General features: G+C 30.9%; 3 protein-coding genes across 3 annotated transcripts; 2 read left to right on the top strand and 1 right to left on the bottom strand.

Moving 5' to 3' along the window:
• The first annotated feature begins 522 nt into the window (after positions 1–522).
• LOC101494211 (plastidic ATP/ADP-transporter-like) lies at positions 523–4,160 on the top strand. The gene is made up of 5 exons (XM_004487165.4): positions 523–1,209; positions 1,867–2,121; positions 2,318–2,461; positions 2,560–2,907; positions 3,541–4,160. Exons 1-5 carry the CDS (start codon positions 781–783, stop codon positions 3,901–3,903), a joined length of 1,539 nt encoding a protein of 512 aa, XP_004487222.2. The 5' UTR covers positions 523–780; the 3' UTR covers positions 3,904–4,160.
• Positions 4,161–6,187: 2,027 nt separating this feature from the next.
• LOC101497223 (root phototropism protein 3) lies at positions 6,188–8,933 on the top strand. Its single transcript, XM_004486647.4, has 3 exons — positions 6,188–6,647; positions 6,917–7,258; positions 8,226–8,933. The coding sequence occupies exons 1-3, from the start codon at positions 6,264–6,266 to the stop codon at positions 8,763–8,765; spliced, it is 1,266 nt and encodes a 421-aa protein (XP_004486704.1). The 5' UTR covers positions 6,188–6,263; the 3' UTR covers positions 8,766–8,933.
• Positions 8,934–9,134: 201 nt separating this feature from the next.
• LOC101497552 (uncharacterized) lies at positions 9,135–12,785 on the bottom strand. The gene is made up of 7 exons (XM_004486648.4): positions 12,230–12,785; positions 11,989–12,104; positions 11,796–11,914; positions 11,288–11,450; positions 10,963–11,186; positions 10,542–10,866; positions 9,135–10,347 (listed from the first exon to the last, which is right to left on the bottom strand). The coding sequence occupies exons 1-7, from the start codon at positions 12,386–12,388 to the stop codon at positions 9,396–9,398; spliced, it is 2,058 nt and encodes a 685-aa protein (XP_004486705.1). The 5' UTR covers positions 12,389–12,785; the 3' UTR covers positions 9,135–9,395.
• Positions 12,786–14,817: the final 2,032 nt, after the last annotated feature.

Below are 14,817 nucleotides of genomic sequence, written 5' to 3'. Positions count from 1 at the left end.
TAATTTTATAATATAAAACTATCTAGATGTATCAATTATTCATATCACATTAATTAAATTAAAAATATAAAAAAATTTAAAACTGAAAACTAAATTTTTATTACGTTTTATTCTAATTTCATAGATGTGAATCATTTTATATTATCGTATCATATATCATATTATTTAAAACTTCTCGTGTTTTCAATTAAAAAATCAGAAAAAAAAAATAAAACTGTCGACTTTTAAAATAAAAAAATCAATTTTGTAAATCAATAAAAAATAAAAACTAAAATTACAATTAAATCTAAAAAAATTTAAATTTAGAATTTTTTTTTTTTTTTTTTTTTTTTTCGTCGTTGTCAACTCTTTAAAGTGTTTTGGGAGATTCTTTTAGCATATAAAAGCAAAGATATTTGTATTTCCCACTCTGTTCTCCATTCTCCAATTTCCATCCATTTCATCTATCTCTCACTTTTCATGTTTTGTTGAACTCACAAAGAGTCATGGAAATTGTTCTTCACCCCAAAGGGTTTCAAGCAAAGATTTTTCTCTCCAAATCCCAAAACCCTTGGTGGGTTTTCTCTAACTAATAATGGGTTGCATAAATTCAATAGTTTTAATTTAAAAGCTAATATCTTTGATCAAAAGGACAGAAATTTATTCATCTGCAAAGCTGAAGCTGCTGCTGCTGTTGATGATGATGATGATGGGAAACAAGTTTTTGATGAATTAGAAACTGAGAAACCAAAGTTTTTAGGTGTTGAAGTTACCACACTCAAGAAGATTGTACCTCTTGGGATGATGTTCTTTTGCATCTTATTCAATTACACAATTCTAAGAGACACAAAAGATGTTCTTGTTGTCACTGCTAGAGGAAGTAGTGCTGAGATTATACCTTTTTTGAAAACTTGGGTGAATCTTCCTATGGCTATTGGGTTTATGTTGTTGTATACAAAATTGGCTAATGTTTTGTCTAAGCAAGCTCTTTTTTATTCTGTTATTGTTCCTTTTATTGCTTTTTTTGGAGCTTTTGGGTTTGTTTTGTATCCTCTTAGTAACTATATTCACCCTCAGGCATTTGCTGATAAACTTCTTAGTATTCTTGGACCTAGGTTTCTTGGTCCACTTGCTATTATGAGAATTTGGAGTTTTTGTTTGTTCTATGTTATGGCTGAATTGTGGGGGAGCGTGGTGATTTCTGTCCTGTTTTGGGGGCTTGCCAATCAGGTAATTTCATTGTTTTAGTTTTGGTAGTTAGTTTGTTATTCGTTCATTTTTGGATTGGTTCTGTTTTTTTATAGTAATTAATATGTCATATGATCATTTTTTATTTTTGTATCCTAAACATGTCATCTTAATATCATCATCATCATCACCATGTTGATTGCCTATTGTATTGCATTACTTCAAATTCAATTTGCTATCTTATTTGTTATCTGTTATAAGTTCATCTGATATAAAGTAGCTTATATTATCTGCCATATGCTACTTTTTATTAAACAAACACTAAATCTTAACTGGATAAGATGCATGCTATCATGCGACAGCCGATTAAGATGTTGCATCCTTTCCTTTTCTTTATAAAACTATTAGAGAGAGGAATATGATGTTGGCCCTATTTGGATTAGTTTAGGAAAACTTTTCAATTAAAATAGGCTTATTGTTCTTTATGTAAGAAAACTTCTCATAGGTTTCAAGTTGTTCATCGAGGATACGAACAAGGGAGGACAACATAATTTCGAACTTATATGAGAAACTATTTGTTTAAAAAGTTGATAGTTATTGGAATGTTCTTTTGATATTTCTTTTTTTGTAAGTACTTGTTGAGCGTTTATCTGAACTAGCTCATTATGAAGGAGAATTCTGATATTTTTTCCCTTGCAGATAACTACCGTTGATGAAGCAAAGCGGTCCTATCCACTGTTTGGACTTGGAGCCAATGTAGCTCTTGTATTCTCCGGCCGGACAGTCAAATACTTTTCCAATCTGAGGAAAACTTTAGGTCCCGGAGTTGATGGTTGGGCTATCTCTCTTAAAGCAATGATGAGCATTGTTGTTGGTATGGGACTTGTTATCTGCCTTCTGTATTGGTGGGTGAACAATTACGTTCCTCTCCCCGCTCATAGCAAGAAGAAAAAGGTAAAAGTCTTTTGGAAAACAGATACACTACTGACATGTTGATTCCATGGTTTACACTGCTTATCTTTTTTTGTTTCATTATTGAATCTACTGATTGAGTTGCTTAGATAACTGAAAATGAAAATTCTAAAAAACTATATACTTTATGATAATATTTGAAATGGCTGACATTTTATGTTGTTATGCATTCTTGCAGGAGAAGCCGAAAATGGGAACAATAGAGAGCTTGAAGTTCTTGATGTCTTCAAGATATATAAGAGATCTTGCCACTTTAGTGGTTGCATATGGAATAAGCATTAATCTTGTTGAAGTTACATGGAAATCAAAGCTCAAAGCTCAAGTACTATATATATAAGTCTTTTCACTTTTGGTTTTCTTACTGATCATATTGTTCTGCTTTTTTTTTTTCTTCCTCACACACTTCTGCATATTATGCAGTTTCCTAGCCCAAATGAGTATTCATCCTTTATGGGTGACTTCTCAACTGCGACTGGAATCGCTACCTTCACGATGATGCTTGTAAGCCAATTTATATTTGACAAATATGGATGGGGAGTAGCTGCCAAGATCACGCCTAGCGTCCTGCTTATGACCGGAGTTGGTTTCTTTTCTCTCATATTGTTCGGCGATCCGCTCGCGCCTGTTATTGGAAAGCTTGGATTGACTCCATTGCTAGCTGCTGTGTATGTTGGTGCCATGCAAAACATATTCAGCAAGAGTGCTAAGTATAGTTTATTTGATCCATGCAAAGAAATGGCCTACATACCCTTGGATGAAGATACCAAGGTTTGGACTCTTCTATGCAACTTTATCATATTTATAACATGAAACTTTCAATGAAATTTTATCATATATGAATGAAGATTAATAATTATTTAAAGGTCACATTTAGTACTATTATATGATGGAGATATCATATTTCTACAAATAAAATTGACATAAAAATCAACAACAAAATAGTTGGTTAACACAATTTAAATACATGTTTAATTACGTTCGGTGGATGATTAATGGATATAACAAGTGTCAAAGCTCATGAACCATCCACTGAATATAATTAACCATGAATTAAAATGTGGTAAACCACAATTTCTAGGTGTTAAAAATCTACATGTAATTGAACACTTGAAAATTATGATTAATTACATTCACATTCTTAGTTAAATACATTTAGTGAATGGTTAATGAGTTTTATCATCTGATATATTCATTAACCATCTATACAACATAATTAGCCACATAGTTGAACTCTATTAACAACCATTTTGTTGTCAAAATATCATAACTCATATGATTTTTGTCCCGTTTTAATAAACAATTTAATTAAACATTATAGCATAAATATTTATCATATAAGTGTTTTGTAAAAACTATTTCTACGTCAAAAGATAAAATTATCTGCTAAATTTATTTGTATAGGTAAAGGGAAAAGCAGCCATTGATGTTGTGTGCAATCCATTAGGGAAATCTGGTGGTGCTCTAATTCAACAGTTCATGATCCTAACTTTTGGTTCACTAGCTAATTCAACTCCATATCTAGGAGGTGTACTTCTAGTGATTGTTCTTGCTTGGTTATCAGCAGCCAAGTCCCTTGACACACAATTTACTGCATTGCGCCGCGAAGAAGAACTCGAGAAAGTGATGGAAAGAGCCGCCACCATTAATATACCAGTGGTGGCTGAGAATGAAGATGGAAATGGTTCTCTTGTTGCACCTTTAAATCCAGAAGAAGGTGATTACTCAACTAGTTCATCTCAACCTTCAAATACTCAAAATATTTAAATTTTAGTTTCCAATTCTTTATGTAAAATTACTAGAGATAGAAAGAATAAGCACCACTATGAAACAAGTGTTAAGATGAAATGAAACTACTTATTGTAGGTAAATATCTGCTTATACAATAAGTTTGTTTTTCTGTTTTTCCTAGTCCTGTTATAACTTATAATCAATTCTTTTTAGTTTCTATAGATAAATGAGTTTATTCTATAATAAACTTATTTTGTAAATTTTGTTTCTAATTTATGTTGAATGTTTACTAATTACTATGAGTTGTTATTCTGCCCATTATTTTTGCAACCACGAAATTAAAGAATAATAAATAATCAAATAAAAGAGAAATTTTTACTTTATAAGAAAATTTAAGATTTTATTTACCGTAATTTGGATAACTCTACCATACTAGCATTGTTATAGGGATACTAGTAAAACATTTCAGTATTATGGGGTTGCAATTCATTTTGAATGTAACCGTTGGAAAAATAATAGTACTTGGCTAACAGTGAATCCAATAAATAAATCTGAAGTGGGTCCATCATAATCAGAGGCACAAATATTTGCCTCGAAAACAACAAATGAAAATGGGGTATGACATTATTAAGAAAAAAGCAAAGAAGGTCCAATTAATGTTAGTTTATTATCCCTATTGGATTCCTTGATATATAACAATACCTAATCCTTCACGCAAATACACAATATATAGAGAGAAAACAAATGAGTCACTTTCAATTTTGAAGGTGTTCACAATGCTGCATCAAAGGATATGAGCAATTTGCTCTGTATCATAGGTGGTCCTATTTCTTTCTCAACAACTTTTTCCTCAAATATCACCTAGAAGGCTTCAAATATTGAAATTCATATTTTAGTTGTACTTTATAAGGTAGTAATTTCTAATTATTGACACACTAAGATCTATATATATATCCTACATGTACGCTGACCTTGTACTAAAAAATATTTGAAACTAACTTCAAAGTTTGAATGAATGGAATTAAAAAGTATAAAATAGAGATGATTAATCATGATCGTTGATATATAGTTTAATGGTTAATATTTAGTCACCTTACCGTATGTAATAAGTCAAATCAAAATTCTACTTCGATATATTTTTCACATACCAACAAAACATTTCTTTATTGTTAAGTAGCTTTTGTGATGGAAACTACTCACCATACACATAATAACCATATTTATTATATAAGTTTTATGGTACTATATATAAAAAAAAAGTGTGTACGGCAGTATTATAAATATTTTGATTAATAATTTTATTTAATTTGTCTACCTGAATATTATTATAGTATTTATTAAAGTTGATTAAATTAAAATTTTAATATATTTATTTATTTAATTTTGACTTTAATAATTAAATAAATTGTTTCTATAATTAAAATTAAAAATTTAATTTTAATTTTAATTTTAATTAAAATCATAACAAAAAATATCATTTCAAAATAAACACAAAAGATAAAATTTAAAAATTTGATAGTATTGAATTTAAAATATAGTCAAACTCATTTATAAATAATATGTCATTCAACTATCGATAATTTAAGTTAAAATCTCTTATTTCTTCCTATTTTTTTCTTTCTTTCTTATCTATTTACTCTTAATAGAATGTACACACTCTATGGAAAAAAACAAAAAGAAAGTAAACACACTAAAGGGATGAGACACAATTAGGTCACGACATTCATCAATTCATCAATTGCAAACGTTTAATAATTTTGTTAGAGTGGTAAAGATTCAATTACATTAAACAAGTGGTTAGAATGTGAAAAAGAAAAATAAGATTGGGAGAAGAGAATCTATTTTATGTGTCCAATAGATTATTTGATAGAGATTAATACCGTTAAACATTATTGAATACATTATACCAAATTAAAAGACTTCGTAAGATCAAAGAATCTATATGGTCGTTTCATTAACAAATCAAATTAAAAATAATTGAATGAGATTTAGTTTGGTAAATTTTCAACTTTTTGTGTGACTAAATATGTTCCTTCAGGAGATATATATATATATTTTTTGTAACGTTTATACTATTGTAAATTTGCATCATCTGATTTTGAATAATCTGTTTTGAGGTTGTATGAATGCGTATTTATTTTAATTTTGATCAGAATACAGATAAATAAAATCTGATTAACGATTGTTTCCGTTAGATTGTCTGAATCTGACTTATGATTAACCGAAAGATGTTAAAAACTTTAGTTCAACCATTTAGTTAAAGGACAGAGAAATTTAACATAGCATACATCATATGAAAATATTATATAAATAGGATTATACATACAACTTCCAAGTGCCAACGAAACAAAAGAGACAACATAGAAGAGAATTTCCCCTGCACTTAACACACCAAAATGAAGAAACAATGTTCTGAAGAATCATCACAAACAAGTCCAAACCAAAAATTATCCTTAGAACATTGTTGGTTTGATGATGCATGCATCTTAGACATGGACTACTTTGTAAAAACTTTATCAGGAATCAAAGCAAAAGGCGTCCGAGCCGACTTAATCGGTTCAATCATCACACACTATGCATCAAAATGGCTCCCTGACTTATCAACTGAAAAGGGTCTAACACAATTTGAAGAATCATCACCTGAGAGTGTAACAGCTTCATGGATGAAAAAAAGGTTCTTTGTTGAAACCTTAGTTAATGTTCTACCACCAGAAAAAGATTCAATACCATGTAACTTTCTTCTTAGGCTTTTAAGAACAGCCAACATGGTTAATGTTGATGTAACTTATACACTCTTTCAAACATCAAACAAAAAGGTGTTCGTTCTGACATACTTTCTTCCATCATCACTCACTATGCTTCCAAATGGCTCCCTCATCTTGAACAAACAACAACAACAAAACCTGAAACTGTTACAACATCATGGTTAAAGAAAAGGTTCTTCATTGAAACCTTAGTTAGTGTTCTTCCACCACCACAAGACAAAGATTCCATTCCATGCAACTTCCTACTTCGTCTACTAAGAACAGCCAACATGGTTTCTGTTGAGTCAAATTACAAAACTGACCTTGAAAACAGAATTTCTTGGCAGTTAGATCAAGCTTCATTGAAAGAACTCATGATACCTTCTTTTAGTCATACTTGTGGGACCCTTTTGGATGTTGAACTTGTTATTAGGTTGGTTAAGAGGTTTGTATGTTTGGATCATGAAGGAGGTATAACTACTGCTGCTTTGGTTAAAGTTGCTAAGTTGGTTGATTCTTACCTTGCTGAGGTTGCTTTGGATGCTAATTTGAGTTTGTCTCAATTTGTTACACTTGCTGCTTCTCTTCCTTCTCATGCAAGACCTACTGATGATTGTTTGTATAGAGCCATTGACACTTATCTTAAAGTATGTTTTCTTTTCATTCATCTTTTTAGTTTCACATTAAATTGCTTGATTTTTAGAGTTATATAATTCTTTGTTGTTATTTGGGGATCTTATATGTTAGAACAACAACTATTTACAAAAGGTAAACAAAGCAATAAAATGCCAACGACGAGGAGTCATTCTGGATATCCTAGAAAATGTTTCTAGTTTGGTTGGATGAGATTCTCCAATACACACGATAGTAGGACTTGGATTCCCTGAAGTCAGAAAGTCACATGTTCAAGAGATGTCAACTTGACGTCTCTTATTCTAACTTCACCAAATACACATTACAAAATATCTTAAAATATGTTTACAAAGTGTCAATTTAATAGTAAAAGTTTGACTTTGTAACCTCTAGGAACAAAGTTCAAATCTCTTCGGTGACAGTTATAAAATGACGATTAGTGTTAGTTATAAAATCCTAATTTTTGTTAAAATATCTCAAAATATGAACTGTTTGATTTTTATGTAAGACCTGAGATTCACAAATGTATATCCACAAAAGTCCAAATCTAGATAGGACATGGATCATAAAGCTAGTTGCAATCAACATTTCTCTATATTTGTTTTTTCCTTTGTTCACATATATACTGATAACTGATGCATGGAAAATGTGATGTACTTATTTTGCTGAAATGGAACATAATTAATGATTACTTGAGTATTAGAAAACTCTACCTAATATAGATGTCAAAGCTTGGACTTTCCTTCCTATAGAAATATAGGTAGTGTATATTTATTACTTGTTGCCAAAAAGCACGGTAGTTTCCTTCTAAATTCAAGTAACATACACATACCATTTATAAGTAGGCCATCTTAGTAGTTAGTCTTAACACACGTTAATTAATTATAATACAATCCTATTCACTTCATGATTAAAATGCATAAATTTTCAGGTCATGTCTGATCTAACGTGAGACTTTGGATTTATTTATTTTTGTTATAGGCACATCCGAGTGTGTCGAAGCAAGAAAGGAAGGGTTTATGTAGATTGATTGATAGCAGAAAACTCACACCAGAAGCCTCACTTCATGCAGCTCAAAATGAAAGGTTACCTGTTAGAGCTGTTATTCAGGTTCTTTTCTCTGAACAAACGAAACTTAACCGTCACATCGATTGGAGTGCCTCTTTCGGTAGTTTGAGGAGTTCGAGTGTGAATGGTGTGTTTGACACGCCAGCACGATGCCTTTCGAAGCGTGAAATGAACACACAGCAAATGGAGATAAAGAAACTGAAGGAAGATGTTTATATGCTGCAAAGTCAGTGCAATGCATTGCAAGCACAGATGGAAAAGATGGCAGAAAAGAAAAAAAGGTTCTTCAAATGGAAGAAGCTTGGTTTTGGTAAAAGTGTTGGAGAGATTGAGAATGTTGAACAACAAGAAGTTGAATCCGAATTTGGATTTGGAAAGCAAACACCTATGGACATGAAAGCTAGTTTGTCCAAAGGTAGGACTCCACAAAAGTGGGGGAAATCACTGTCATGAAAGAGAGGCTTTTTACTTTCAATAAAAACATATAAATTAAGTTGTTACGTAAGTTTGTTTATTCGAGTTAAAAGTTTAGGCTTTGGAAATAATGTAAGATAGAGACAATGGTATTTGGAATAAATTCAATAAAAATGTGAACATACCAATGTTTTGGATTAGAATTAATTCTAGTAAGGAAGTCGAAAGATTCGTCATTAAAATGATTTGCTTCTTATAATTCTTTTCTGTTTTTCATAGGAACAACCAAGATAATTTTCTGCTTGTAATTCTTATAAAGGGAATGATAAACGAAGAAATTATTATAGCAGATGACAGAATTTTTAAATTTCTAGCAGAAGAGAAAAGTATGTGTGCTTAGCAGGACACTATCAGAAACAGAAACCTAATTATTGCATTGCAGCTAAAACAACAAGCTGTTATCACTTATTTGATAACCGAAAAATCTTATACACAAATCAAACAATAATAGAATCAAGCCTATCTATATTTTGCACACTAATATTTCTCTCTTTTTTATCATGAAAAGTTTTCACTCACTTATTCATCTAGCATCAATCAAATTGTAATAAAGGGTCAATTAACATAAAAAGTACAAGTCCAATATGCATTGCTTTGAGCTTCAGATGTTCATAGTTTCACTGCTTTCTTGATAGTCTTGATGGATGATTTCATCCCTTGAAACAAAGATGGAGACGAAGGAATTCGCCTCAAGACCTTTGCACTCTCTGATCTAAAAAGTCTTTTTGATAACTTTTTTTCTTCTTTTCTTTTTGCCATCCCTTCAAAACTACCATCTGTTTCTTCTACACAAGCTTCTGCAGAGTAATTTTTATATTCATTAACATCATTCTCTACTTTATCTGAAACTTGTGAGGTTTTCAACTCCTTTTGTGGAAACTTCTGATTCAGCTGTTTAATTATATCTTCAGTCATACCAGAAGCACTTTCATTTGTTTCTCGTGGATAATTTGCTTCACCTTGACTCTCCTCTAAAAGCATTTGAAGCCATTTTTCAACATTCCCTTTGCCTCGCTGGTTCCTGGTTTCTTCGTCTTCCTCGACTTCTGTCTCATGAATACCCCGGAACGAAATGCCAACGGTTCTCTTTCCTTCACTGATTTCTAGCTTCTGAAGCCTGTGCTCAATTGACTTTTCTTCATCCAATGCAACCAATGATTTGGTATTTGTATTCTCCTCGAGCTTCTCTTCTGTGTCATTATTATTAGCTGCAATTTTCAGTTCCTCTTCATTTGCAGATAACCCAGCTTCAGATGCCTTTTGTTCTTCCTCCAACAAAACTCTAAGCTCCTTGTGAAAAGGTGTTCTTGGCCTAGGCAAATAAAGAACATTTTTACTACTTTCTTTCTCATCTTCAAAAACGGAATCGTCAATTCTGAACCTTTTCCTTCCTTGCTCCCATTCAGGTCTAATTTGTTTCTCTATGTCATCTTTTAGTTTATATTTCTTATGAAGCTCTTTCTCAGCACCATCACAAATTGCTCTTTGAGCTTCAAGTCTAGCCATTAATGCATTACTTGCAGCCTGGTTTAATCTTACCTGTTCCTTATAAATCACACTCCTGCACCAAAATAATACAGTTACTTTTATAAATAACCTTTGATTTGGTCCAAGAAAATATCAATATCAACAACAACAACCAAATCTTATCACAATGAGAAGGGTATGCTACATGGATCAAATGACATCATAATGTTTTGTCATATATACATATAAAGAAAAGTATTCACTTCAAGTTTGGTTACTGAGGCTTACTGGTGCATGGTGTCTCTAATCATCTTCTCTAGCATGGTCCTGTAAGAAGATTGTGCTTCCGCCAACCGTCTGCATTTTTCTGCCTTCCTCTTACGTTTTATGAGCGCATATTCGAGGTCTTGAATAACAACTTTTTCTTCTTCATTCTTGAGTTTCATTTCACTCACTTCATTATCTAACTTGTGTATTTCAGCCTGCATTTTTGTAGCTTCTTCTCTTTGCTTTAAGGAATCTCTAGCCATGACAATGGCTTGGTAAGGGTTCTTAACAAAACCTGGATCTTCATTTTCTTTCAACACACTGCCTTTTGTTTTTCTTGCAGCCACTGAAAAAGATTAAGACATAACATCAATTTCTAATTTTTCAATCTTCAAAATTAAGATTGGTATATGATTGATCATATTCATGCACTGTCACTAACCTATTGCAGGAGACATAGGCCTTGTCTTCTTATTGTGATCAAGTTGTCTTAAAGCTAATACATCGTAAGGTTCCCTTCGAGATTCAACAATTGCAGCAGGAGCAAGTCCTACTTCTTCTTTCAAACCAAAAAAGTGTTGTGGAAAAGAATGAGAATCCACTGCTTGTGAATCATGCAATTCATGATTTTCTCCTTCAGAGAACAAAAATGAAAAGCCTCTATGCCTATCATTTACAAAAGCACAAATAACACCACCTTTACCACTTGATGTTTATGAAGAAAAATTGAGAAACCTACAACAAGTCTATTGAATGAAAAAACATACCTGAAGTCTGAGTTTGAGGAAGCAAAGATTGACAAAAACTGATTGACAGATATACCCAATTGGAAATCCCACCATGGCACTAGGAATTCAAGTTTATGTTTCTTTCTCTTGCAAACTTGTCGTTGTAATATCCTTAGATTGCTCAGAACAGTTAAGCCTCCCCCTACATTATCATCCCAAATAATCAAAATCACACCATGGCCTAGTTTGTAGCTTAATCATAAATTCATAATAAATTTCAACCTTCTTTACTTTTAGAAAACCTATAGATACACATTCATAAAAGCTACGCACCAACACATACAGAGACACAACCAGACTGATTGAATGTAATTACATGTGTCGGTGTCACATCATCATGTGATATGTGTCAGACACCAGACACCTCTAATTCAATTTCTATTCTGTTCTTCCATAATTGCGTTGGTTTATTCAATTTGACTCCAAGTGAATTCTACACATTCTAATTCAAAGAGTAACAAGAAATTGAGAGAAAGGACTTAATTACTTGAACAAGGAAACCAATGATCAAAATCCCAAGCAAGAGGAGAAGCTGAGTCCGCATGATAATACAATACATTACCATAGCCATCTACTCGAATCACCGCAGGATCAAAACCAGCATTCCTGATATTTCAAACAAAAATAGAAATAAATAAAAAATTGAAATTAATATTTCTAAACTAAGATTAATTACATACCCAAGATGGCTGAGTTGCTTCCACAAAATACCAACAAAGATTTTAGCTTTCGTTGTTGGCTTAGCTTTTGGATCAATTATTGGAAACATCTCATCAAAAAAACTTACTCTTTCAACCTGAATGAAAAATTAACAAATCCAACCCAGTTAAAAAAATCAACGACCCAGAACTTTATTTACCTCAGAGTTTCAATTATTAATATGAAACGAAAGAAAAAACAGAAAATTTCAAAATGGGGTACCTCGTGTTCGTTCAAAGCATAAGGGAGAAAAGTGAAGGGAGGAGCATGTGTATATGGAGTGAAACCACGGTCACGACAGATTTTAGCATAGGCTTTAGGGTAACCAAGGTTGTCGTTGACGACAATTTCATCGGATGTGAAACCATAATCTTCCGCCATAGTTGTTGAGTTTCAAGTGTTCGCAGTAAATGGTGAGAGCGTGTCTTTTTGTTTTGTTGATAAAGAACTCAACGGTCGAATTCGCATAACTTTTTCAACAGAAATAATAATAATAATAATAAATTCAGAATTGAGTGTTACACGTAATATTAATTATTCCATGTCTTACTTGGGTAACGGTTACATAGGAGAGAGTAATAGTATGAAACTATAGTAAATGTTTTTTTTTAAATCGAGATTTTGATGTCAATAAGTCAAAAAAAAAAAAAAAAATTGAAGTCAAATATGACTTACCAGTCACCACTAGTTTTTGTGGGTATTTTGGAAATGCGTGTAAATTATAAAACATAAAAAAATTAAAGAAAGATAAAGATGAAAATATTTCTTTTGTTTTTATTTATGTTTTTTATGTTTATTATATAAAATAAAATAGAAAGTGAATTTAATTGGTCTATTTTATATGTTATGTTTCTAAAATATTATTTGTATATAAATATATTTAATTTGATTTTTTATCTTTTAAGATAGAACAATGTAATTAATAAGAGGTATGTTTGAATAAATATATTTACTAAATTGAGAGGTGATTTATAATTAAGGACAATTATATATTTTGACATCAAAATAACACTTTAGGATTTTTTGGAGTACATATCATCCGGCTGCTATACAAGTTTTTGTAGGACCAATGTGTCCTTGAATTTGAGATGTTTTTAAAAAAGAAACAAAAAGAGAGATTGGTTTCAATTGTTGTGGATGAGGTTTTAGATTATATATTATTGAAATTTTAAAAATAGAAAGATATCGAAATAACAGTAAATTGGGGCCACTACCCAAAAAGTCCCTTTTACCTCTCAAAAGAGTAATGTTTTGTCCACTACTACATAGTTGTTCTTTGATGATAATTAATGGGGTCATTGCTTGTATAGTTGCATAAAAGTTAATGATTGCTTGAATCATGAACCATGTTGTTTGTGGGCTTGTAGCAAGTGGGCCTAAGCTTGGCCCATTGAATTTCTCATGAGAACCCCTGCTTCCTTTGTTTGTTTGGTTTTTACCAAACTAGAAATTTAACCTTTACTAAGCATTATTATTTGCTGCTATAGTTTTATTTTTGTAAGCCTATTAATCTAATTTAATACAATTTTGTTACTAATTTTTAGTTACTTTTGGTTGAACTCTAAATTATTAAGATTTTTTTTTTAATCGAATGATTAAAACAAACAAAAATACACCTTCTTCTTAGGTTGTAATAAAGCTACATAATAACAATCACACAAATGTACTAAATCACAGTGAAAAAATTATTTTTAAAAAAATTGTAATGATTTTATTCGTGTAAAAAAGTTAACTTAGAAAATAAAGACAATTAAGTTTACATGATTTTAATAATAAAAATGAATTACAAATGTTTAATTAACCATAATAAAAAGCAACTAGGATTTAAACCTCTCCTCTACATTATCACGATCTCAAATTCTCTAATATATAATTGAGTTTAGGACAATCTCTTAACTCAAAATCTTTTTTATCCAAAAAAAATTATAATTTTTGAGTGATAAGTTTATTAGCTCAGCCAAAAAAGAATTTGGTTACTTAACTAATTCAAGAAGATGTAATACTTTAAGGAATTTAGCTACTTATATTCAATGAAATAGAAATATTGATAAAGAAAGAATTACACATATGGAGACAAATTGAGTTTTCAATATCCTGTTCTTAAGTTGATTTTTCAATAACATGTGTTTTTTTTCCGACTTTATCAAGTTCTCAATGTTTAAGAATAACTTTGATTATTACACGAAAATTAAGCAATTTTAAAATTTATTCTTCATCGTACTAGTCCTAATGTCAAACAAAATCAACTTAACAAAAGTGAAATTTTTAGGCTTTTTATAATTAGATTATACATCAACAACTCCAAAATTTATATAGTTATATGTCAACTTCAAGGCGATGAACTTGTTTAATTAAATATATAAAATAAAATAAAACTACAAAAATTGTATTGTTATAATAAATAAATAAATCAAATGCATGAACACCTAATTGATTTAAAGAATAAAAAGTAATTCATTTAAATAACTCTAAATCTAACTAAATCAAACAATTTAAAAAAAAAACAAAGAAAAAACATGATAAAGATGTTGTTGCCCAAGCTATAGTATATGGTGTCATAGGTAAATGGTATGATCAGATTTTGAATGCTATGAATCCAACTTCTTTTGGTATCTATATTTCACCTTTGACTTATGGCATGATGAAATGTAGATATAGCATAAAAACAACATGTTGCTTCAATTGTATATGGACTAGCTGCATCACAATTACAAAGAGACAGTGAAGGAGTTTGTTAGAAGATACTTTGGTTATAGAGAATATTTTGTAGGAATTGTTCAATGTGTAGTTGTTGGGTTCACATTGCTATT

The sequence above is a fragment of the Cicer arietinum genome, chromosome 1, assembly GCF_000331145.2.
Source record: "Cicer arietinum cultivar CDC Frontier isolate Library 1 chromosome 1, Cicar.CDCFrontier_v2.0, whole genome shotgun sequence".
Lineage (NCBI taxonomy): Eukaryota > Viridiplantae > Streptophyta > Magnoliopsida > Fabales > Fabaceae > Cicer > Cicer arietinum.
This window is presented reverse-complemented; position numbering and strand designations above follow the sequence as displayed.

Coding starts and splice junctions, on each gene's coding strand:
- LOC101494211 (XM_004487165.4), top strand. CDS start 781: ATGATGTTCTTTTGCATCTTATTCAATTACACAATTCTAAGAGACACA. Junction 2,122..2,317: donor CTCATAGCAAGAAGAAAAAG/GTAAAAGTCTTT, acceptor GCATTCTTGCAG/GAGAAGCCGAAAATGGGAAC. Junction 2,462..2,559: donor AATCAAAGCTCAAAGCTCAA/GTACTATATATA, acceptor CATATTATGCAG/TTTCCTAGCCCAAATGAGTA.
- LOC101497223 (XM_004486647.4), top strand. CDS start 6,264: ATGAAGAAACAATGTTCTGAAGAATCATCACAAACAAGTCCAAACCAA. Junction 6,648..6,916: donor CCAACATGGTTAATGTTGAT/GTAACTTATACA, acceptor GTTTCTGTTGAG/TCAAATTACAAAACTGACCT. Junction 7,259..8,225: donor CCATTGACACTTATCTTAAA/GTATGTTTTCTT, acceptor TTTTTGTTATAG/GCACATCCGAGTGTGTCGAA.
- LOC101497552 (XM_004486648.4), bottom strand. CDS start 12,388: ATGGCGGAAGATTATGGTTTCACATCCGATGAAATTGTCGTCAACGAC. Junction 11,187..11,287: donor TCCTCAAACTCAGACTTCAG/GTATGTTTTTTC, acceptor TGTAAATGATAG/GCATAGAGGCTTTTCATTTT. Junction 10,867..10,962: donor GCCTATGTCTCCTGCAATAG/GTTAGTGACAGT, acceptor AATCTTTTTCAG/TGGCTGCAAGAAAAACAAAA.